Genomic DNA, 23,808 nt, shown 5'->3' with positions numbered 1-23,808 from the left:
GTGTGTGTATGTCAGTGTGTGTGCACGCTCACCTGGGGATGTTGAGCAGGATGAGGCCCTCTATGCTAGGTAGCTCCACTTCCTGCGTGTCCACCTGCAGCCGCAGGTCTTTGTGCAGGTTACGCGTGTGGCTGATCTTTTGCAGGCCCACCTTCACGTACACACCCTTGTTGTGGAACCTGGGAGAAGCAACACTGATGTTGATACTGAACAGGGCTGTGATACAAATGAGCTCTCTGACCAATCAGAATTGTGTGCTGCGGGCAACAGCCCTTGCGGATCGGGTGCAGTGTTCTGTGGGTGTTCTGATAAATACAGCCAATATAGGCACTGCTTACATACAGGCCGAAAAGGTGAGATGCATTTTGAGATATAATTTCACAGTGATGTAAATGACACTTGTGCACACACAAACACACGTGTGTAGCAGTGAGGTATATTAAGCAGTACTGTGCACTGGAGAGCAGCAGTGAAGGCCCGGGAGCAGCAGGGGGCAGTAGTGAGGTGTAGGGAGTAGTAGGGAGGGGCAGAAAACAGTAGTGCGCTCACCTGCTGTTGAATTTTCCTGGCTCTTCTTCCCGAGCGTGATGGAAGTCTAGGCTGAGCTCAGCGTCAATGCCCAGGCCAAAGTAGTTATTCATGTGCACTATCTACAACAAACACACACACACACACACACACACACGGTCAGAGGAATTCTATACTAGGTGTATTCGGACTCATGAGGAGGAGGTCGAAGGTAACTGCTTAGCCGTCGTGGCGGCACCTTGGGAGGTTCCAGGAAGCCGTTGTGCTGGCCGTCTGCCGTCATCTCCTGAGCGTCCAATAGGATGGTCCAGCGGTCCATCTCCACTTCCTCCGCCTCGTCCACCGATACCAGGATGTTGTAGGGGTCTTCACCACTGTAGCCCGTCCCCCACCGCAGGACACGCGCTAGGTCGTTACCTAAACACGTGCGTGCACAAACATACACACAGAAACAAACATATATAGGAGGTGACACAATGATACACTCTACTTACATGGGGTCAGTTACATGGCTTGTATTACTGAGGGCAGTGTAATACTATTACACTGTTATACTACACTATTATACTATTACAATATGTAGGGCAGTGGTAGCTCAGTGGTTAAGGTACTTGCCTTGTAATTGGAAGATTGTGGGTTCAAACCCTACCTGTTGGGCCCCTGAGCAAGGCCCCTAACCCTCAATTGCTCAAGTTGTACTCAGTCATAACTGTAGGTTTCTTTGGATAAAAAAGTAAGCTAAATGCCACAAGTGTTTCAATATTATTATTGTATTATAATAATTCTGTAGTACTTGCTGTATTATCATCATTATTACAGTCAGAATGTTTATCATCATCCAACACAAACGTATGACTACACAATCTAATTTTCAACCATAAAAAAGCACTGAGTGTTATTAAACCAATACTCCGCTCTACAGCATCTGGGTGGGGTGGGTGTGGTGGGTGTGGTGGGGCCACACCTGTGCCCAGGGGGACGATGCTGATGGCCGGCTCGGGGCAGGCCAGCATGTGCCGGACGGACTCCAGCATGCCCAGGACCCAGCCCACGGTGCCATCGCCTCCGCACACCAGGATCCGGAAATGTGGCACGTCCCGGAATGTGTGCAGGCTGCAGCACAAACCACAGAGAGAGAGAGGGAGAAGGAGAGCGGGGGAGAAAGAGAGAGAGAGAGAGAGAGAGCGCGAGATGGCAAGTGCATGTGAGTGAAAGAAAGAGGGAGAGGGGGATTGAGAGACCGAGAGAGAGAACCAGGCTATTGTCCCAGCAAAAGGTGCAACTCCAAATCAGATAACAACTAAGTCACCAATTCTTTAGGAAATTAGAAACTGATGGAGCCAAAATCTGATTCTTAAAAACATGATCAATGAATAGATTAGTAAAATCCCCTTGATATATTAACTATCCAGGTTTGTTTGAGCATAAATTTAATGTAATGATGATAACTTTCATGTAACTGTTTGTGCTAGCTGGTATCCAGATTATGTCCAGATTTTTCCCTTTGAATTCTAACCTCAACGTAAATGAAGCAGACAGGTGATCTCACCCTGGCAGTGGCCCACCACTCGTCAGCTCAAACACCTGATGCGGGTTGAGAAGCTTCCGGAAGCCATAAAGGATCTCTCTGCCTTTTAGGCCTCCGCTCTTAGGGTTAACGAACACCAGCAGGGGCGATGAGTCTTGGGGCAACTTGCTTTGCTGTGGGAATGCCAAAGACGACAAAATAACAGCTTACTACCTCAGCGAGAGGCACCGCAAGAGGAAATTCCCTATTCGGCGCCAAGCGCTGCGCTGCGGTGCCCGCGCTCTCCTCTAGGGGGCATCGGTTAAGCGCGGAGATCCGTTACTGCACAGCGGAGCGGCTCTGGCGTTAATTACACATGCAGCCTGTCGCATGCACCGGATTCATTACTAACACCAGTCACGGAGCAGCACCGAGGCCCACATGAGCTACAGTTCTGAGGTCCGTGGAAAGAACCAGACCGTGTCACTTCAAATCCAGTAACTACTGCGTTTGTACTTGAAAATAAAGGCTGATTTTATAGCACTACTATATCCCAGCGGCTAGCTTACTTCATGCCACTGAGACAACAGGGTAACGGATCTATTGACGATAGAGGCGGCGTGCAGATGGTTTAGACAGCAGAACAGATTTAGACGTAAGACGCAATGTTCGCCAACTAGGACGAACTAGGAAATGCCTTGCATGAAGACGAGGGGGAAGGAAGGAAAGAGGTAAGGAAGGAAGTTGCGGTAATGATTTTGCTGCTAATGGAGGTTACCGGGAATAACTGGCGGGGGCGGGACGTACCATGATCTGGGGTATGACGAGAGAAGTGAGCTGCTTGTCGTTAACGCAGGTGTCCTTGGCTAGCATGTAAATACGCTCTGCCTCTGCGAAACAGCTGATCTGCAACGCCACAGCACCTGAGCAACACACACACACCTTTACAGCACTCAGCATGATGTTATCAGCGGTCAATGATGACGCCACCAGATGCAGGGTTAGTTAACATCGGGAAATCTCCGTCCAACCGGATCATTCTGAGTTTTGTTTTGATGTTTTGTTTTTTTTCTTTTTCGTCGACCGTCTCAGAACACCACGGAAATTCAAGGTGACGCAGAGCAGCAGGGGAGACAGAGGGGAACTGCTAACCCCTGTGTGTAAGGTGTGTGTCTGTAACAAGGCTCTCATTTCCAAATCAGTGCATGGAGGACAGGCTCTTAACTACTGTGCTACGAAGTACACACACGCACGGCAGGCTGTTTATACTGCTACATGCACAATCAATAACAATCAGTAGGAATGGATAGAGTCCTGTAGCACTAGAAGTCCGTTTTGAAACAATGGCTGCCTTCTGAGACAAAACAACTGAACAGTGGCCCTTCTCTCTCTCTCTCTCCCTCCCCCCCCCCCCTCTCTCTCTCCCTCCCCCTCCCCTCCCCCCTCTCTCTCTCCCTCCCCCTCCCCTCCCCCCTCTCTCTCCCTCCCCCTCCCCTCCCCCCTCTCTCTCTCCCTCCCCCTCCCCTCTCCTCCCCTCCTCTCTCCCCCCTCTCTCTCTCCCTCCCCCTCCCCTCTCCTCCCCTCCTCTCTCTCCCTCCCCCTCCCCTCTCTCTCCCTTCCCCCCCTCTCTCTCTCTCTCCCTCTCCCTCCCCTCCCCTCTCCTCCCTCCCCTCTCTCTCTCTCTCTCTCTCTCTCTCTCCCCCTCCCCTCTCCCCCCCTCCCTCTCTCTCCCTCCCCCCCCTCTCTCTCTCCCTCCCCCTCCCCTCTCCTCTCCTCCCTCCCCCCCCCTCTCTCTCTCCCTCCCCCTCCCCTCCCCCCTCTCTCTCTCCCTCCCCCTCCCCTCTCCTCCCCTCCTCTCTCCCCCCTCTCTCTCTCCCTCCCCCTCCCCTCTCCTCCCCTCCTCTCTCTCCCTCCCCCTCCCCTCTCTCTCCCTTCCCCCCCTCTCTCTCTCTCTCCCTCTCCCTCCCCTCCCCTCTCCTCCCTCCCTCTCTCTCTCTCTCTCTCTCTCTCTCTCCCCCTCCCCTCTCCCCCCCTCCCTCTCTCTCCCTCCCCCCCCTCTCTCTCTCCCTCCCCCTCCCCTCTCCTCTCCTCCCTCCCCCCTCTCTCTCTCTCTCTCCCTCCCCCTCCCCTCTCCTCTCCTCCCCTCCCCCCTCTCTCTCTCTCTCTCCCTCCCCCTCCCCTCTCCTCTCCTCCCCTCCCTCCCCTCTCTCTCTCTCTCTCCCTCCCCCTCTCCTCTCTCTCTCTCTCTCTCTCTCTCTCTCTCTCTCTCTCTCTCTCATACACATTATCTTTTTTTCTTTCCCTGGTTGTAGGTTGCCATGGAATGTAACAGATTTTGAGTGACTAGCTTCTCACCTTGTTCAGAGTACACATGAGTGATGGTCACCAAATGACCTGTAGAGCAGGGGAGGGGGAGGGGGGAGATGAGAGACATGAGCAGTCCATCTACAAATGCTCTCCAATTTAGTCACACACTGTAAATCTGATCTTAACATTTGAACATACTAAAAAAAACAAAACTTCATTGGTATCACTAACGAAATAATAATAATCAGTAATGTACAATAACAAGTAGAAAATAATAGCAGCAATAACACCACTAGCACTGGTTCATTTGAATATTGTCTATATGTACAATTTCGAAGGCTTGGACTTTTGGACTATTAGCCCTTTGATTCACTAGGAAGTGTAAACAGACACCCACTAAAGGTTTTCAGTCCAGCTCGTCCTCCCCTGGTGGCTAGTGAAGAACCCAGCTCGATTTATGGCTTCAGACGCGAGGGCTTCCATTTCAGCGTCTTATTTCAAATTTTTCGCTCCCTTCACTGTTTGCTAGCTTTAATGAATGTGAGTGTGGGTGTGACTGTGTGTTTGAGCACGCGTGCGCATGTGGTTGTGTGCATGATCATGTGAAATCAAGAGAGTAATGGAAAGTGTGTGTATATGAGAGAGCGTGAGAGAAAGAGAGAGCGAGAGAGAGAGAGAAAGAGATAAAGAGACTAATAAAGACAGACCCATGTGCCTACACTCTCACAGCATTTACCCCATAGTGCACACTGGAAGTGAACTCGGTTGACATTTCTGAGTATGTGCTGAACCGCAGCCTCACACGTCATGTGATGAAATCAAACGGTTCAGGCTAGTGGAAGGTCTGAGTTCTATTTCGGTGCGCTAGCGGGTGGGTTGGCTGGAGGCCGGACTCACTCTTCATGGCGAGGTGCTGCTGCAGCAGGGAACTGTACTCCTCCGCGCACAGCTGTGGTGGGAGGCCGCACAGGAGCAGCTCCACCTGCACCACCCGATTCCTGCTCGCCAGCAGATAGAAGCGAGTCTGGCTCATCTGCCGCAGGGAGATCTGAGATGCACGCACGCAAACGCACACAGTTAGTGGCTGGGTCAGCCCCCGCGCACACGCAGATGGGTGCAGCTAGGCGGTGCTTGTGTGGAGAGCGGGGTGGAGGTGGTCCTGCCTACCTTCTGAATCTCCCGCAGTTTGTCCAGCAGGAAGTCCTGGCCAGCCAGGACCTGACGCTGGACTGCGACACAGTGCCAACCACCAGGATACACACACACACACACACACACAAAATATACTCTCACTCTTGGCCAAAAGAGAAAACTTTCACAAATCAAATCCACCTGTAATCTCAGCGAGAGCACTTTGCCTAACAGAAATTATGGAACAATGTAAAGAGAAGAAACAGAGTTGGACTCCATGACTGCAGAAGGGAGCAGACACACAGATTATTGACAGACGCCACCCTGCTTCTAACACTCATACACTAACAGCCTACAAAGCAGAATATGGATAACCAAATGGATAACGTTCCTCAAGACTGCCTGATCAAACAGCGTAGATCTAGGATCAGCCATTTCTATACATATCTGACTCCCTCAGTTGGGGCCTGATGAGTAAAAACTGATGCCAGACCAGTAGACTTGCTTTAAGGAGTCTGAAAAAAAAAAAAAAAGGAAGAGAGTCCTGTTTCGTACCTTGTTTGCTGCCCATGAAAACTTCCACGAGGTTAAAGTCTGCAGGGTTTTCATCCTGAAGCCATTTTAAAACAAACACACACACACACACGCACGCACACGCGCACACGCACACGCACACACACACGCACACACACACGCACACACACACGCACACGCACGCACACACGCACGCACACACGCACGCACACACACACACACTTCAGCTAAACCCTACAAGAAGACAACACAGAAGTATTTTTTATAGCTGCCATGTTACTAAACATACAAGCCTTCCTGGGTGGGTGTGTGATACGTTACACTTTTTATTTTACCTTTTTAGATACATTACGATTTTTGTGCCCATAAGTTCTTTGACTGACCACGCCACGACTCATATTTGACCATGAAACCGTGTACAAACACAGCTCAAGAGTTTACTGGGTGGTTACTCCCAGCCCCGTGCCAGAGAGACGCTAACCACAGCAGGCAGGCTGGAACCCACAGGGCTGAGCGCGTGCTCCTTCCCCAGGCAAAAAGCAGGTTTATTTCATCGATATAAATGTTTCAGTATTTAATTCTTTCGCGATGCAAAACGTGGCCACTGTGTCACATGCGTTTGGGTCTCGGCATTGAAATGTGCCTGCTGTGTACTTATGCAAAACATTCTGGATAATGCCTGCTCTCTGAGGAGAGAACATATAATATAAATATAGTACATTACCATTGATTAAACAAACCTTACTAAAACGTTTTGTTTGGTATTGCACTTGTTGCTGTTTGGCATTCTGTAACTCTAGGTATCAGCACTGACTCCTGTATCTAGCAGTATCCTAACACAACCCTATCTGTGACTCTGGCCTACTGTACTGGATAGGATGGAGTCTAGTAGTAGATGGCAAAGCACTTTAGCGTTTGCTAAATGCCATAAATGTAAATGTATACGGGACACTAATAATGTGTGGCCTCCTTAATATGTCATTTTGTTGTGAACTGCGTGTAGTAGTGCTGGAATGTGCATGTGTGTAGGAGTGCTGTAGGGTGTAGGTATGAGATGGAGATGGGTGTGGGTATGAGATGGAGCAGACAGGAAGTGTACCTGTTTGATAAGCTGAGTGAGTAATTCTTTAATGACAGAGTCCACTGTACTGCTTTTCCCAACACTGGTGGATATATAAGTAACACCAACCCTGGTAAAAACACACATACACACACACAGACACACACAAGCTTCTGTGAGGACTCTGGGCAACAAGTTTGCCGTTAATCCACGGCTCATGTGAGCCTTCCTTTGACGCTCCTGTACAGTGCTGTAACGAAGCCGCGCACACAGACAAACGACGGCTCACAGCGTGGAGTGAATAAAATGTGCACAGCACACTCGTAACGGAGTGATCGGCCAGAGAAGTGGGCCCACGCCCACTGGGGGAGCCGCAGGTATGTATGCACCTGTAAGCTGCTTCTGTAGTGCGCGACCCACCAGCCCTTGTGCACTGCTCCACAGTTACAAGAAAATAAAATAGCTCACGCGATACCTCCCTTCATCATAGCGCGCCAACTGCGTCTAAGGGTAACCATCACTGCTCTCTCTGTCTGTCTGTGTGTGTGTGTGTGTGTGTGTGTTCTCATGTCGCCATAGCAACATTCACAACAGCGTCACGCTATCAGACGAGTTAAGTGTGTCCTCAATGGCATCTGTACACACCCTTCCTTGTGTGGCACCGTTGTAATCCTTTGTCTCTGTACCGTTTGGAAAAAATGTCCAGTGGCTTATTCTGGAGAACAGGCATATGACTGAGCTACTAAAAAGTCCTGAGAGGAAGGTGCTCTCCTTCAGGGCGGAGGCTCACCTCCTCCTCATGCCTGCCTAGGATTTGGCCTCCTTCGTAACAAAAAACAAAAATAAAAAAAACAAAAACCATAAAAGCAGAGGCCCTGTCTCTCACTCCGTCGTGAAGGCACGGGAGGCAGGGCCAGAAGCATGCCAATCACTCGCTCCCGGATTTGGCACAGCGGGGCGAGGTGTCTGGGCCAGAAAGATGTCCGAGCTTCCTGAACATGTGACACAGACACCGGGGGGAGCGCAATGGTCCCAGCATTCGTGCCTCACATCGGCCTTTTTAATGCGACACCACGTTCCCTATTCCGTTCTGCATGGCCTGGATGCTGAAAGCACTTAAAATGGGATTTCTATCCACAGAGGAATTAGCTTTTGCCTCAGACGTTTTTATAAATAAAATTGAACTTCTTCTCAGTTATGTGGGCATTTCCTGTGGAAATATGTGTGTGTTTTTGCTGGACTGTACATGAAAGTCAATGTTCTGCCTCTGTGGGTTTTTTTTCCTGGTCTAAATGAATAAACAAACAAATGAATGAACGAATGAACGTGCCCAAAAATCACTCACTTGAGCGAGCCAACATAGACCTTCAGCTGCTCCGTCTCCCGGGGCTTGGCTCGGAGAAGCCACGCCTCCTGTGAGCTATCCTTAAACACGCCCTTGTTGTCGGGTGCGCCGTTGCGGTTGATGATGTCGTCGGTGAGCAGGCCCTGCGGCGTGTACGGCACGAGCACATACTCCTGCAGCTCATTGGCCACGTAGAAGGCCCTCAGTGCCGCTTCCTGTCCCAGAGGGGGTGGGGGCGAAAGCGGGACTCTTGAGAAGTGTGACGGAAATGACATGGGAGCGGGAATGCCGCGATGACCTGCGCCGTGTACGGGTGTAATCTGAAACACCCCTCGTCATAATGACAGCTGTCCTCTCGGGCTAAAAATACCGACGGCGGTGCATATTTTATAGCCCAAGCTCTAAAATCATGAATCATAATCTGGAGGTGACCTGACACTTTTGCCACTTACTTCCTGCATGAGGTCATGTGTGACGTTAACCATTATGTTACTGGGGTGGCACGGAACCTCACCACTACTTCCTCCTTCTTGGTAGCGCGAGGTATGGAGACCAGCCGGAACTGGTTTCGCTTCACAGCGTCATCTCCGTCAAATACTTTGAGAGTTTGCTTCCCTGCAGCAGGAAGAGGACATTCTTTAGCCTTTACGGGAAACAGCAGAACTGGCTACTTCAGGGTGGGGGGTGTTTACCGGTAATGAGTTGTCATTTTTCTAAAATGTACTCAAAAGCCATCATGAACGCTCAATTTTTGCATTTGGGGCACGCTTACCGGTATCCGACGAGGTGGAAGACTGGTTCTCCTTTGGTGCTGCTGGGCTCGGGACATCGACGTCATCCAGGTTGTCTACGCGGAAGAGAAGTCGTCAGTCGCCAAGAGAGAGAGGGAAAAAAAGGAAAAGACCTGGAGGCGCTACCAGGGTGTGGGAGGTGTGTGGAGCAAAAAAGCAGGCATTATCAGAAATCTTCCAGCGTCTCAAAACATCTCACAGTCAAAACTAGAGAGACATCTGAGTGGGGGAAAAAAAGTTTAACGGCACAACACAACTAAAAATAAAGAGAGCAGTCAGGCCAAAATATGTGATATTTTTTTGTGTATGATGTACTGACTGAGCTTCTATGGCATGTCCGGTTTACTTTTCCCTCCACCCCGAGTTATTTTATTGATGTTGTCTCTTTGTATGCTTCAAAGAACTTTGTCATACAGCACTTTGATCAACATATGCAGTTTTAAATGTGTTCTGTAAATAAACTTGACTAAGGTTATTGATGGCAAACAGACATGAGCACAGAGACCCAAAATGAATCTTCTGACCGTGCCGTTGGCTGAACTTCCCCTTTAGGGCACTCAAAGGGCGATGGCGCCGTCAAACGGAACAAGGGGAGCAGGAACCCAAGCCCCTGGAGATTCAGTGTGCATTACCCAGCTCGCCCTGCTGCAGGGGCTCCGAGATGCGGTAGCAGTGCATCTTGCTGAAGTTGCGTGAGCAGAGGCGCACACAGCTGGGGTGAAGGGTCATACGGCACAGGCGACCCAGACTGCACTCCACAGGAACGGTTATGTAACAGGACGCGTGTGCCTGCAAACAACACATATACGCACGCACACACGCACAATGACGTCGACAACGTCAGCAGCAGCATGCAGAGCTGAATTGGCATATGTGCCTGCAGAAACGGACAGCTCTAGAGAAAATGTGATGTAAACAATAAATGTACTTACTAACCTAAAGAAATGTCAAATTAGCTCTGTAGACCCTGACTGGATGAACACAGATCTTTCCTCTGCCTAGTAAACGTTCTTACCCAGCGTGACTGATATATTTTGTGTGTGCTCTTTGGGAAATGAGTCCGTGACCTTGGTGTTAGTAGCACCATTTTCAGTGCATACGGCTGAAGGACGTTTCATAAAAACATCCTTTAACGTGGTCATTCTACTCACTACTGTGTGTGTGTGTGTGTGTGTGCGCGCGCGAGTGAGTGAGAGAGAGCGTGAAAGACAGCGAGAGAGATTGTGCAATAGAGAGTAGAAATGGGACAAATCACAATTCTGGTCCAAACAGAACACCTCCCCCACTGCTGAGATGAGGAAGTCATTGTGGAGGCAAGCACCAGGCTTTGCATCTCCGCTCCCTTCCGACTCCCTGGGAGGGGGCGACAAGCAAGTGTCCTCGTCTGCTGCGGGGTGACACTACCCCCGCGTTACCCCGACGGTGCAGACTCAGAAACGGCTAGCACAATTTCTCCCCTCGCTGCCCATAGGCTGGCAGAAGCCACAACGTACGCATGGTGTTGCGTTACGAAGGAGCGAGTAGAGAGGATGTGAAACGCAGTGGCCAGAAATAGACCGCTGCCACGTAGAATAAATTAATCAGCCATTACCAGGCCGGCGCCATTGTGACACACAATTAAGTGACAGGAGCCCGAGGACACTACACAACCGGGCTGCAGGTTTAATGAATTCAGCTATATAAACAAATGGGTGAATTCTGAATTCTGATTGCTGAATTGCACATATTTAATAATTCATTGACTTGCAGCGAGGCATAGATTCAATCCAGTCATTTTCGCTGTCCTGGGGAGCCATTGAACAACGGCCTGCTTTGACCTTTTGCTGAATACCTCCACAGAGGGAGGGGCTACTTAAGACAAGGGGGCGTGGCAAAATGGCCACAGTAGAGGAGGGGTGGAGCTTACCGTGAGTCCGCACCATTCACAGCGCATGCCGGCCAGGACTTCGGAGGAACTGCAGGTGCGACGACACACCTCACACCGTGCGCCTGACGCCATATTGCCCTCCCGCCAATGGTGGTGGTACATTTCCTGGGGGTCAAAGGTCAATACGCCATGATGATTAATATATACACCCGATAGGGGGTTGCATAAAAAGGACATGGGATACAGAACAGGGCTCTACGTTTACCTTGGGTGTCATCTTAAACTTAGAAATAAACTAATCAATACTCTGGATTGGGTAACGTCTTTATCAGTATGAAATTGAGGGAGCTAATGGGTGTGGCACTGAGGGTGTTGGAGACGGAGCTTAAAAGGTACGTTTACAGTCGGGGGGGGGTGTGGGGTGTTGTGAGCGAGGCCATTCTCACACTCACGCAGTCCTCTCCACCGTCCTGGTGGCACACACGACAGTCACTGCAGCTGAACGGGGCGCAGTCGCTGTGCACGTGTAGCTCACAAACTGTAAGACGTGCAAGCGCGCGCACACACACACACACACACACACACACACACACAAGCACTTTAATATTTCAGCAACTGCAGACACATACACAGAGAGCTTTCCCTTACTGACTGGATTCAGTTTCAGACAACGGTGACTGCTGCTATGTGGGACTCCATTTTGAGCGCACACGATGGGGTCTGTCAGTACTCCAAACGCCCCTGTGTGGACTCCTCTTCCCTGTTTAAGTGAGCTAAACCAGGGAGGAATGAGACAGAAAGGAGACAGAAAGGGAACGGGAGCTGGAAGGTGGCCGAACAAGAGACTGAGAACAGGCGTGCACGTGAGAGCGGGTGAGAAGGAGAGAGCGTGAGGCAGTCGTCGTCTTCCTTTTCAGCCCAGTTCTTAGAAATTGGCCCCTGAAAAAGGCCACCTTGCGTTGCCATGGCAACAGCGGCTCTACATCAAGCCGGGAGGCAAGAAAGGGAATCCAAGCAGTAGGAGAGAGAGAGAGAGAGAGAGAGAGAGAGAGAGAGAGAGAGAGAGAAAGAAAAGACGAGTGTGAGGTGAAACGTGCCGTTGCTTCGCTGATCGCAGAAACGATATGGTAGAAAGACTTCACGCTGGCTACGTTTGCTCAGGTCTGAGCCAGGGGGCCGCTGGTCTGCTCTCGAGCTGTCACAGACCTCATCATCCTTCTTGCTGACGTGAGCTGCTCCGTAGCTCGATAAGAACTGCCCTCGGCTCAGCTCGCCTCGTGTGAACCTGTGTGTACGGCTAAAATGGTGTTCAGGCAGGCAGAGTTTGGCTGGAGTCTTCCGGTCATAAAACGACTGCTTGGCAAGTCTGGTTCGGTTGCACTTTTGTAAATGTGAACGCCACCAGTGGACGGAAACATGGTTCGGTGCCTTGGGCAGGGCGAGATGCCGCCTCAGACGCGGCTCACGTCGGCAAAGCGGGTCTGCTATGATTCGGAATGTGACAGGGATGGTGCATGAAAGGCTGTAAATTCCCGCAGGAATGTGTCCCAGTGCTTTCAGGAACAGGAGGAGGTACGAGGAAGCGTTGGTGTCAGTCAAAAGAGTGGACACGTCTGCAATGATGACAGTGTAGGGCTGTGATTTCTAAGTAATCACTCTGAACAGTCTAATACCACCATCACTTTACCACCACTCCAGAGTCTACATCTATAAGGCGCGCACACACGCGCTCACTCATGCGCTCACTTACCCTCACAGCGAAGGGCTGGTGTCCCCTCCAGGTTCTTCCGACACACACAGCAGAACCGCTTCTTCTGACCAGCCGGCCCAAAGCAGTGGGCTACAGGAACCTGCAGAAACACACGAGTATGTTGCCGTCTCTCATTAACACGTGCGGGTCCTAACGCAAGAGTTTTGCAGAGGTTTTCCTAACAAGAAAACTGCGCTGCTCGCCTCTGGGTTGTGGGATGGTCCTTGAGACTGGGCTTTGTTTATTTCTGACCTGCCTGCAAGTCAGGGCCACGGGTGTGACACGGAACGCGTTCTGGAGTGATCTGGTCTGGCGGACACCGAGTGCTAGCACAATTCTCACAGGCTGGTGGGTGCCATGGCTGGCCGTGGGTTGAATCCAGAGTTATTAGGGATGAATCACAGGCACTCTACTGAAGTGTGGTAGTATTAGACTGGGCCATCTCTCTCTCGCGCTCTCATTTCAATTCAAGGAAGCTTTTTTGGCATGACTATACCAGGTACGATTTTGCTTATGCAAATAGGAGGCATGACAATAATAGTTCAAATAATAGTCAGTCTCTCTCTCTCTCTCTCTCTCTCTCTCTCTGAGTGGATTGGGGAAGGGCTTGGTAAAGGGCTTCTCCACACTTTAACTAAGAGTTTATGGAGCAAAACAAAACTGGAGAACATCATCAGTAACCTCAGAAACCCTGCTGGCTGAGAGATAGGAGTGTGTGAGTGTGTGTGTGTGTGTGTGTGTGTGTGAGGAGCAACGCCTTTTGCTCCTTTACACTGGGCGTGCAGGGTTAAGAAACAGGGTTACTAAGACTTTAAACAAACCTATACATTCCTGCCCATTTCAACCAGGCTTTATCACAGACAGTAAAATGTGCCCCTGTCCCTCACCCACACTGGATATTGTGTGTGTGTGTGGGGGGGGGGGGGGGGTAGAAGGGATCAAAATATTCTCTGCTTTATCATCTCACACAGGTCAAGATACTTTGCAAGAGCTTCCTGTCAAGCTGCATGTCATCCTGTGTTGACTTGTCCAGTGTTCCATTGACGGCGGTATGTGTGTGCACAGAGCTGGCTTTAACCCTTTCCTCCCCAACACCTGCTTGCTAGATTTTGAAGCCAAATATGCATTAACTACTGCAGAATGTGCATATGCGTATACATATGAAAAAACGTTAAGACACTAATTTTCTCATGACACTTACACAGAGCGGAGGGGCGGCACACGGAGCGGAGGGGCGGCACACGGAGCGGAGGGGCGGCACACGGAGCGGAGGGGCGGCACACGGAGCGGAGGGGCGGCACACGGGGCCTGAGCCACAGGGGGACTTGCGTTAATATTCAGTCCAGAAAGGCTGTGACATTTGCTGAAGCAGATCCAGGTAACTGGCCCCCATGCACACAAGCTGGGGGATTAGTCACTGGTGTAGGATGAAGAATGTAAAAAAAGCCAAGGAAGTGGAGAGAGAGAGAGAGAGAGAGAGAGAGAGAGAGAGAGAGAGAGAGAAGAAGAAGAAAAAAATGGAGAAAGAGGGAGCTATGGAGAAAGAGAAAGGATATGGTGAGGGCAAGTGAGAGAAAGAGAGAAGACACCGAGAAAGCTGGCAAGAGAGGACAGGACCTGCACCCACTGCCTGTCAGGGGAGACAGAACTACTAACCATATCCCCACCTTCCCCACACTGACTGATACAAAAAACGGAAAATATTACTGGGAGCAAACACGGAAACGGTAGATTTAGCAGAACAAGATTGGAGAAAACACTATAAGAGATCATTTACGATTATTTTGACTGTAACCTAATTCAGACTGTTCTTTCCTTATTTACAGTTATTCTTTACTTCATTGTTTTGTGTTTTTGTTCACTCATGCCAATGTTCTACTAAATTTTTAAAAAACTTATTTCTTATTCTCTAAAAACTTTAACTCATTTGCATATTAATATTACATTTACATATAGTGTATTGCTTTGGCAACAGATATTTTAACCAAGTACACTTGATTTGATTTGATTTGTGAGAGCGAAAGAGAGAGGGTGTGGGGGAGAGTGCGTTTGTGGGACGGAAGCGCGACCGATGCTTGTGAACACAGAGAGCACGGCCCTAACAGGAAGGCGCGCGGCAAGGCAGGCGCCGTGGAAACCGCTCCTGTGAGGCCTGTCAAAACAGCGGCCTTTGTCTTTGCTGTCGCTATGGTGACTGGGACTCCAGCGGTTGTCGTCTCCCTCGGTGCCATTTCACTAACAGACACATGCACAAGAGCGAGTGAACACACACACACACACACACACACACACACACACACACACACACACACACACACACACACACACACACACACACACACACACACACACACACACACACACACACACACACACACACACACACACACACACACACACACACACACACACACCTTCCGAGTGGCATGTGTCCTTGAGCTGGCTCTTGCAGCCGCCAGTGTCGTAGCTGAAAAGGGGACATTTCCTTTCTGGCACCTGCCCTCACATGAGACTCCTTACAGTAGACTGCTGGGCATCCGACAGGAAGTGACCTTGTTTCCTGTCCTGGGCCATTCTAAGCTCGACTGTAATGGTTCATGCAAAACCATGAGGAGAGGAAAGCATGGACTCCCTTCCCCTACATCACCTTATTTTGCACAAGGTCCCCTTTTGTGATGTTGTTACTTTGTTTGTTTATTTAATAAAAACAATGTAGGAGGTTGTTCTGGGCAAAAACCTGCGATGAGAAACAAAAAACTTCACTTCTCATTTCAATATACTACTCTACTGCTGTACTACTACGCGTTCGAAGTGACAACACAAGGACAAAGACAAAATGATTTCCCTGCAGAAAGTCTGAGTGGCAGAGGTGTATTTCCACCATGTCATGTTTTTTTAACAGTAGCAGATCAAAAGATTAACAGTTAGAGCCTCAGACAGTTCCCTTATTTAAACTGCTATAATGCATTCTATAATTGCTTGCATTTCTCTGCAAGGTAAGTCCAACAAATACATTATATGGCCAAAACTATGACATATAAAAACTCTCCTAATCACTGAGTTCGAGTTTTTCAGCCACACCCACTGCTAAGAGGCGCTTCTCTTCCTCTCTCCCTCAGCCCTCTGCCGCATCGACGCACTAGACCTCCCAACCAGCTTTTAAAACACTCTGAGGAGTTCAGGCTCTTTCTGCAGTTTCTACCGCAGTATTATAGTTCACGAGTCACTGGACATCGAAAACCATAGAATAAAGTTTTATTACACAGTTATTTTATTTTACTGCAAACAAAGTGGGTCCAGCACATGCTCTCGAACGGATATTTGAATCGGACTCTCGGCCGGGCGACACCACCACGGGAGCAGGGGGCGATCCACGAACCAGGGTAGAACCAAGTTCCAGGGTCATCGGATTTTGAGATGCGCATGCACGTTTGGCCATTGTCTGCTTCCGGTGCTCTCTGCAGTGGTGCAGGGCAATGCAGGAGGCCGTGACCGAATCAGAGACTGCTTTTCCTCAGGCAGATTTGGCCCCCGTGTTGAATTAAATTACTCCGACAACTGTGATCCTCTGCTGACAGTGATTCATAGCGCAGGATTAGGCTTAATCTGGGCTGGGAAAAACTAGGCCCTGACGGCCCCGGACATCAAACGCTCTCGCTGCGCCCGCCACATCCCTGTTATTCCTTGTTTACTGGAGAAGATGAGAGGATGTTCTCTGTGCTTTTCTCTGGGTACATTAACATGGCTAAACGAAGCGCAGTGACAGCGTTGTCTCGCCTAGTGTGGGAAAGCGCGGGTTACAGGGGTCCTAGTGGGCTGTAGAGAGCAGCAGGGGGCTACAGTGAGTTGCATCGGATTGTAGTATGTTGTAGTGGGCTGTAGCATGTTGTAGCAGGTTGTAGTGAGTCGTGAAGGGTTGTAGTGAGTTGTAGTATGTCGTGGTGGGTTGTCTAAGTGAAATAGCAGCTGAGCTGTGTGACACACTCACCCGCACGAGAGTCATGGCCAGGCAGGAACACACAGTCCGCACAAGCTTCAAACACTTCTCATGGGACATGAAGTTACATACTGCAGAGGGAGAGACAAGTACAGAGAGTCTGTTACTTTTCTCACACACACACACACACACACACTACTCACACTCACACACTACTCACACTCACACACAAAAGCATGCATTTGCACTCACACCAAACAACCAGCCAAAGTCGAAAGGGAGCGAGTCACAGCCTAGTGTGAAAACAAGTGTACCACAAGGTTGACCCTCGTCCTTGTAGGCTGGCCATTACTCCAGCGTCAGCCAGAAAGGCTACAGTGGATGAGAAGACCAAGACAGGCAGTTTATCCTCCTTCACATCAGCCCGACAATGTCGCCATGCCGTCCTCAGTCTCAAAAAACTCGCCTCAAGCAAAGCCATCTTGGTAAAAGGCTCACGTGTACAGCCACTGCAAAGCCTTCTTTATATCTCAGTGAGAGGCTTGTTCATGTCTCAGCGAGAGACCGATGACGTTAATGGCATTATTGGGATGTGAGACAGAGCACAGATGAAGACAGTGACGCTGATGCACGTTCTCGGGTGGACAGTTGTCAAAGCCGCACACGCAGTGGCCACATTGCAAGGACAGTAGCTCACACACACACACACACACACACACACACACACACACACACACACACACACACACACACACACACACACACACACACACAGGTTTTGTATCCTCCTCTGAGGCAGGAAGTGGGCTTGTTGGTTTGAGCTGCTCTCAGTGCCTCATAAAGACACTGTCCATGAGATGCGTTACCAACGTCCACAAGGGGGGGGAAAAAAACAAAAAAACAAAACACCCCACAATAGTCTCTTTAAAACTAAGCATGACGTGTTGTATTAATAAACGTGTCACATTTCTTTCGCGAAGCATTTCAGTGTCAAACATTTATCGAACCGGGCCTAGCTCACTGATCATCAGGACACTGGTAAACCGGGCCATCGCATGGCAGCGTTTTCCCTCCCATTACAAATCCACTCAATGGATTACCGGCAGCCATACAGGCAGACGCTCTTATCCAGAGCTACTTTCAGATGCATCCTTGGAAAATCCACTTTTACGCCACAAAAAAACAGGGCTGCTATGGAATCAAACACCAAGAACAAAAGAGCAGCGAGCTGATCACTAGAACGGCAAGATACCAACGGGTCAGGATTGAAAATGCCGGTTTGAGACCAACTGCGCTCTCTCCCCCCTTACTCTGGCATGGCGTGACGTGCCCTCAGAGCCATTAGCATGCTGAAAGGAAGAAGCCTGGGTTTCAGGAAGAGGCCGTGCTCTCCGAGGCAAACCGTGCACTTATCACCAAACACATGAGCCGCCTGTCGCTTCAGTTCAGCTATGTGGTTTCCCTCTGGCATCTTAGCATGGCGCCAGCCTTCTAAAAATGATACATGGTGCAGCCCTGTTAATACTAGCACGGTATCGGCCTTGGCTGTACTGAAGGAGAAAGGTTAGATTATGCAAATGCGCATCCAGCCAATCTAATTTATTTTATTTAATCCAATTCATTCAGTACTTTTATTCAAATACTGACGTTTTTCCCTAATATTGTTCAGCCATATATTCTCTATGAACTTTCCTGTCCAGACCAATGAAACCCATTTCTAAAGGTGATAATTTAAGACAATCAATAATAGGCCATTTGTTTTAGTGCGCATGTGTTTACAGACTCTCAGACATTCCTCACGGTCTCAGGCGAGAGCATGCTGTCTCGCATCTTCTATTGGATTATCTGTTGCCATGCCAACCTTGAAGAGTCAATCAGGACTTTGCCGCAGCACAGTGTGGCGCTGCTCTGCCTGGCAACATATCTGCTGTCAGTCACCACGGTTGGCTGGCCTTCTCCTCTCACGCGCCTCTCAGCTGTATCTCTGCTCTACTCCCACGTCTCTGGAGACATTCCCATCAGCTAATCAGTGACTCAGTCGCCGTCTCCTTGGCAGGGGCTGACACGATCCCTCTCGAGACTTTCGCCGCGCGCCAGCATCCACAGCTTGCCAAGCAAGGATGTTCTCAAACCTCCAGGGAGCACGGCACATATCTCGACCCTATTCAAACCCCACGGGCACTCCAAACTGATCGTCACAGCCGCCTGGGATGGAGAAGCCAAATCGGCCGCTTTCAGAATGCAAGCCAGATTAGTCACTTTGCGCCAAACTGTGGTGGTCCAGCTAGGAGAAGGCGGCTGTTTGCAGCTGTTGGGAACCTGATCATCTTGGTTAGTGGGACACTTGTCCTGTCTGTTAACCCCCTCCAGGAAATGCTCCATGCCCTCAGAGACCCTCAGCGGTGCCCCAGTGGGAGCACAGCTCAGGCAATGTCATCAAGTTTGGCCGTGGCCCTACCCCCTCACGCCCTCTGTTCTGAGGTCTCAGCGAGGGCCCCATGAGTCGTGGAGGGTCCAAGGTTGCCTGAGTTTTGCCCGAATTAAATTCTGCACTTTATTCCAAGTCAGCTGCAGAATCATATAGCACAGCGAAGTACAATATGAAAAATGTCCTCATAAATGTACTTTAATGGTGTTTAATGGACTGGAAATAAACTCTCCTTAGATATGTCTATGGAATACGAAACATGGGCCTAAGTGGAATGACACGGACTGTGTGTGTAACTCTATTCGTCCTTGTTGACTGCTACTCACACAAGCTTCCTACAGCTATTCACACTTGCTGGCTTATGCCAGCCTTATCTGATTGCCCAGTGCAATAAGTCACCCATCAGGTTATAGAAGGCTCTTATCTGAATCATACAGGCATGTCAGTGAATGGCAGAGATAAGGCTGTCCACGAAGAAACACAGTAGCTCTTACTGCTCTACACTCCACTAACCACCATGACAGTTATCGCAGGTAAAAGACTTGTGAAATGAGCCGGAGGTTGGACGTTAGAACGTGCAGACGGGCCTCCCTCTTACTTGGGTTTCTCATGAAAGAAGGACCTGTTATCTGAAATTCCTGCCTGGAGGTGTAGATACAAGGCTTCACTGGCTGTTGAGGTTCAGGCCATATCCTTGTTGTCCATGTAAGCATGGACTAAATCCTCTCATAGGGGCCCTCCAGGGCAAGATAGCTGCGCCCAGTTCTTGGGTATCCAAAAGGAAGCGTCCTTATCAACAAATTTATATAGCACAGAGCTCATGTAAACAACATGGATCTTCATAATACATTAAGTCAATATGAAATGCGATTACGATGGCACCCAAGAGGTGCTTGAAATGCACATCGACTGTATTTCGCTATGCCAGACAGAGCCAGAGTGTCTCTGAGCCTTCTCGGAACACGCCGAGGTAGAGGAGTGCTTTTAAGGCCGACTCCATCAGCTCCGCTAAGGAGTGGCCTTTCCGCTCAGGGTGCCTCTCTCTCCGTTCGCCGTCTATCACAGCCGCGGGCCATTAGGACAGGTACTCAAATCTGAGCTTTGCATTCCGGGTATCCAATTATCCAGGTATCCCTGCCGAGCTTAAAGGGAAACATATGGAATCTGTCCAGCGATCTACTGCTGAAGGGGTTTTGTTTGGCCATGGTGTCTGCTGGAGTCTCAGCAAACGGAGGCATGCACAGGCGTATGAACACACGCTCCGGGAAGCTTGGGAAAAATGTATTTCTTTGACCCACTGAAATCGTCACACCACAAGATATGGGATGGACACAGTTAGCCCAGGATTCACGCAGACCTGCCCTGTCTGTATCACCCCCCTCACTCAGGTTAGCGCACGGAAGGCTAACACCAGAGAGCCTTTTCAGTTATATACATCTGACCCCTAGAACCGACAGTTTTAGTCTTTCCATTCGCATCCACTGTGTTCCACTGGAACGCTGTTCCACTGGATGGCAGGCAACTATGCTGGAGGAACACCTGCACTCTGCAGAATGGATGTTAATGCATTCTGATGCATCATGCTGCAGCAGCATACGGTCAGGCGAGGAGACCACGCGCCCTGGTGTGCATCAGGCAGTGTGATGGCATCAGGATGTCGTCAATGTTGTCACGCAGCGATTTATTTTGCAGGAGTAAGAACTAAGGGCTGATGTCCAACAGAAGCTGTAGAACTCTTTTACAGATTAGTGGTAGGGTGGCCTGCTGTTTGCTTAATCATGACTTCATCTGCTAATGGGGTTTTGGGAAGGACCACACATGGCTTCCTGAAAATGTGGACGTATGTTGTGATCTATTGCCAAATGATTGACTTGAGGAAGAGTGCATATTTCTCAAAGTTCTCCATCTCTCTCTCTTTCTCACATGTATGCAGTTTTGTCATTCAGCCAGCACACATGCTGATCACACGGTCTGGCAGAGAGATCAGTGAATTGTAAACCACTGCTCTCCCTCTCTCAGTCTGTCTCTTACCTTACACTGGCCACCCAAACTAATTAGGGATTCCTGCCTAACGTTCAATCGACCGACATCAATCTGCGCCCTTTCCCAGAGGCACACTCAATATGTTCTCTGTGCAAACAGTGAAAGGCAGGCAGGCACACAGAAGGAATGAAATAGAGAGGGCGGCAGATATACAGACAGATAGTTAGACATAACATTGAGTCTAAGTGAGAACAACAAAGAGCGGGAGAGAGAGAGAGAACACTCATTGTTCACCACCTGATCCCTAGAAACAGACAATAGCCTTTCTCTGTCCATCATCTGACAGCACATTCTCTTCCTCCGCTCAGAGAAACGTAGCATCACTCGCGCACACGTGCGCACGCGCGCGCACAGTCATTTCTTACTTTGAAAGGGTGGAATAGTACCGCAAAATCACATTTTACCTATGCAAAACGACTAGCTACGTTCAGCATAAGTACTGCCGGTTTATTTGAACGCACAGGTTAGCTGTTTATTTGTTGTGGGATAAAATACAGTGTATTCCACTGGGATACTGCATATGATAAACCATTAACTCTTGACCTGCCTTGTCTAAAAGTCACGTCACGAGGCGATAACGTTACACCGGGATAGGCTTTTGCAGGCATGCACGCACTTGTCAACAAGAAACACACACTTTAGAAATCCATATCATACCTTCGCAAATATATCCTACTAGTCCCCAGATAAAGTCGCTGCAGTGGTGGCAGAACGTTGGTTTGGTCAAAGTCACTTTACGGAAACAGTGTCCAGGGGCGCTGACTTGGTACTTGGCGCGACAACCCGGCGACTGTTGGACCCTTTTAGTCCCGGACCCGGGGCTCGCGCTAGGGCTTTCTCCCGGGTTCTCGTGCCTCCCTCGCCCGCTGTCTGCCATGGTGTATTCAAACCTCTCTGCTCCGAACAGAAACGCGAATTTACAAAATACCAAAGCAAGTTCCCAGTCCACAGGTTCCGAGAGCCTCGTCTGTGGAAGTCACTCGCCTGAAGCTAGCCGCTTCAGCTAGGTTAAACCGCGCCGAGTCATCCTGGCAAAACTAAATATTCTTTCAGGCCAAAATGTTTTTCTTCCCCGATGTCTCTCTTCAGTGAAAGAACCCAGAGACCATGAGACTGGAAACTATAACATCACAACCACGTTTAGGTAAATATAAAAACTGAAGCGCCCAAGCTGACCGTAAAGACGAAATGTAAACTAAAATGCCCCTTCTCCGGCTTAGAGTCTACCCACAGTAAAAAGTCGTGTCCAAGGACTCCAAAAATATTCCTTTTGTAAAGGTGAATATACCACAGTGTCGTAACGCTACATTATTCTCCCAGGGTTTAAACGACCTACGCGGAATGCAGACAGCAGGGTAACCGACAGGTCCGGCTCTGTTGATCTGATCTTGTTTACACTTTCTTAGATTTTCTGTACACCCGCGCGACTTCCGCCCGACACACCGCCACGCGGAGCACAGCGCGCACTCGCCGTCCTCCCCGGGACTCGCTCTGCATTTAGAATGCGGAATTCCGTTTTGACGTCCTTTCTGGGTCTGCTTTTTACACACACACACACACACACACACACACACACGCACGCACGCACGCACGCGCGCGCGCATTATGAGCTGTCTTATGCGTAAATAACTGTCATCTCACCGAAATAATACAGGATCTATTAAATGTGACAAGATGCACGTAAAAAGCGTGGACGGTGGATCTAAAATAGGAAAATGAAACACGGACAGCTCGGGACGTTAACGTTTGATTATACTCACGGGTTTTATTTAACAAAACAGGCTGTTCGTTTAACGAGTTAGGTCGGGTGTTATGAGCAGTGTGTCCCTTTATGAAATAATGAAATACACACAGCAATACATAAATGAACTGGGAAATTATAAATCAATACACAATGGAAAAACACAACCGAACATGCATTATAGGACTGTGTTTGGTATATGTAGGTGTACTGATTATTTTTAATTATAGGTGTTAGGGTGCTTGCTGAAAAGATATTCAATATTTCAACTCACTGTCAAAATCTATAAAAGCCTCGTGCAGTCACATGGAAAACCTTAGAAAACCCAAGCAGTGAGATTGATATTTAATAATGAGAATAAAAAGCTGTTTGGTAGTCATGTAGGACCTACTAACATCAGACTAAAACATTGTCATGCATCCTAAATGAGATTGAACATGAGAAAATAAAGTGGAGATCGGCGTGAAATAGAGTTAATAGAACTAGAATCAGCAGCGCAGGGGAGGTCATCAACTATGCTAAAGGCAGTTTCTGTGCTACAGTTAGAGTGGAAACTGCACTCGTAAGGCTCTTACAAGTCACTATCAAATATTTGCCTGTAATTGTGAGGTCCCTACCTTCTAAGAGAACAGAAAGGTTAGAGATCAGTCTGCAATTATTAAGACCAGTGAACTCGAGGACAAGTTTCTTTAGAATTGGAGTGGCAGTTTTCAATGAGAGGAACCAGGGCAGAGGCAAGATGACTGTTTATGATTTAAGAAATGGGAACTGAAAGGATGGTGAGACAGACTCTAAGAAATAAAGCTGATTCTGTGAGGAAGCAGAAACATCACACTTCA

The 23,808-nt window shown here is 49.1% G+C and overlaps 1 protein-coding gene across 3 annotated transcripts in view; it reads right to left on the bottom strand.

Moving 5' to 3' along the window:
* Positions 1–22,740, bottom strand: part of dgkq (diacylglycerol kinase theta) — a 24,382-nt gene extending 1,642 nt beyond the window's left edge. The window contains exons 1-21 of one of the 3 annotated variants that reach the window (XM_081710835.1): positions 21,886–21,918; positions 16,809–16,888; positions 14,022–14,128; positions 12,821–12,920; positions 11,523–11,608; positions 11,110–11,235; positions 9,836–9,992; positions 9,185–9,259; positions 8,927–9,027; positions 8,413–8,627; positions 7,107–7,197; positions 6,029–6,083; positions 5,510–5,571; positions 5,240–5,390; positions 4,391–4,429; positions 2,843–2,958; positions 2,078–2,229; positions 1,493–1,641; positions 767–945; positions 550–650; positions 33–179 (exon numbers count right to left, since the gene is read on the bottom strand). In XM_081710835.1, the coding sequence (XP_081566961.1) occupies positions 33–179; positions 550–650; positions 767–945; positions 1,493–1,641; positions 2,078–2,229; positions 2,843–2,958; positions 4,391–4,429; positions 5,240–5,390; positions 5,510–5,571; positions 6,029–6,083; positions 7,107–7,197; positions 8,413–8,627; positions 8,927–9,027; positions 9,185–9,259; positions 9,836–9,992; positions 11,110–11,232 (1,913 nt within the window). In that variant the 5' untranslated portion in view covers positions 11,233–11,235; positions 11,523–11,608; positions 12,821–12,920; ... (1 more) ...; positions 16,809–16,888; positions 21,886–21,918. Of the gene's footprint in view, positions 1–32; positions 180–549; positions 651–766; positions 946–1,492; positions 1,642–2,077; positions 2,230–2,842; positions 2,959–4,390; positions 4,430–5,239; positions 5,391–5,509; positions 5,572–6,028; positions 6,084–7,106; positions 7,198–8,412; positions 8,628–8,926; positions 9,028–9,184; positions 9,260–9,835; positions 9,993–11,109; positions 11,236–11,516; positions 11,609–12,820; positions 12,921–14,021; positions 14,129–16,808; positions 16,889–21,885 lie in introns of all 3 variants that reach the window. The other 2 variants (XM_081710833.1, XM_081710834.1) reach the window with 2 other exon arrangements.
* Positions 22,741–23,808: the final 1,068 nt, after the last annotated feature.

Source organism: Electrophorus electricus, chromosome 3 (genome assembly GCF_041902795.1).
Source record: "Electrophorus electricus isolate QZ-2024a chromosome 3, ASM4190279v1, whole genome shotgun sequence".
Lineage (NCBI taxonomy): Eukaryota > Metazoa > Chordata > Actinopteri > Gymnotiformes > Gymnotidae > Electrophorus > Electrophorus electricus.
Note: the sequence above shows the minus strand (reverse complement) of the source record. Positions and strands in the feature narration are given on the sequence as shown.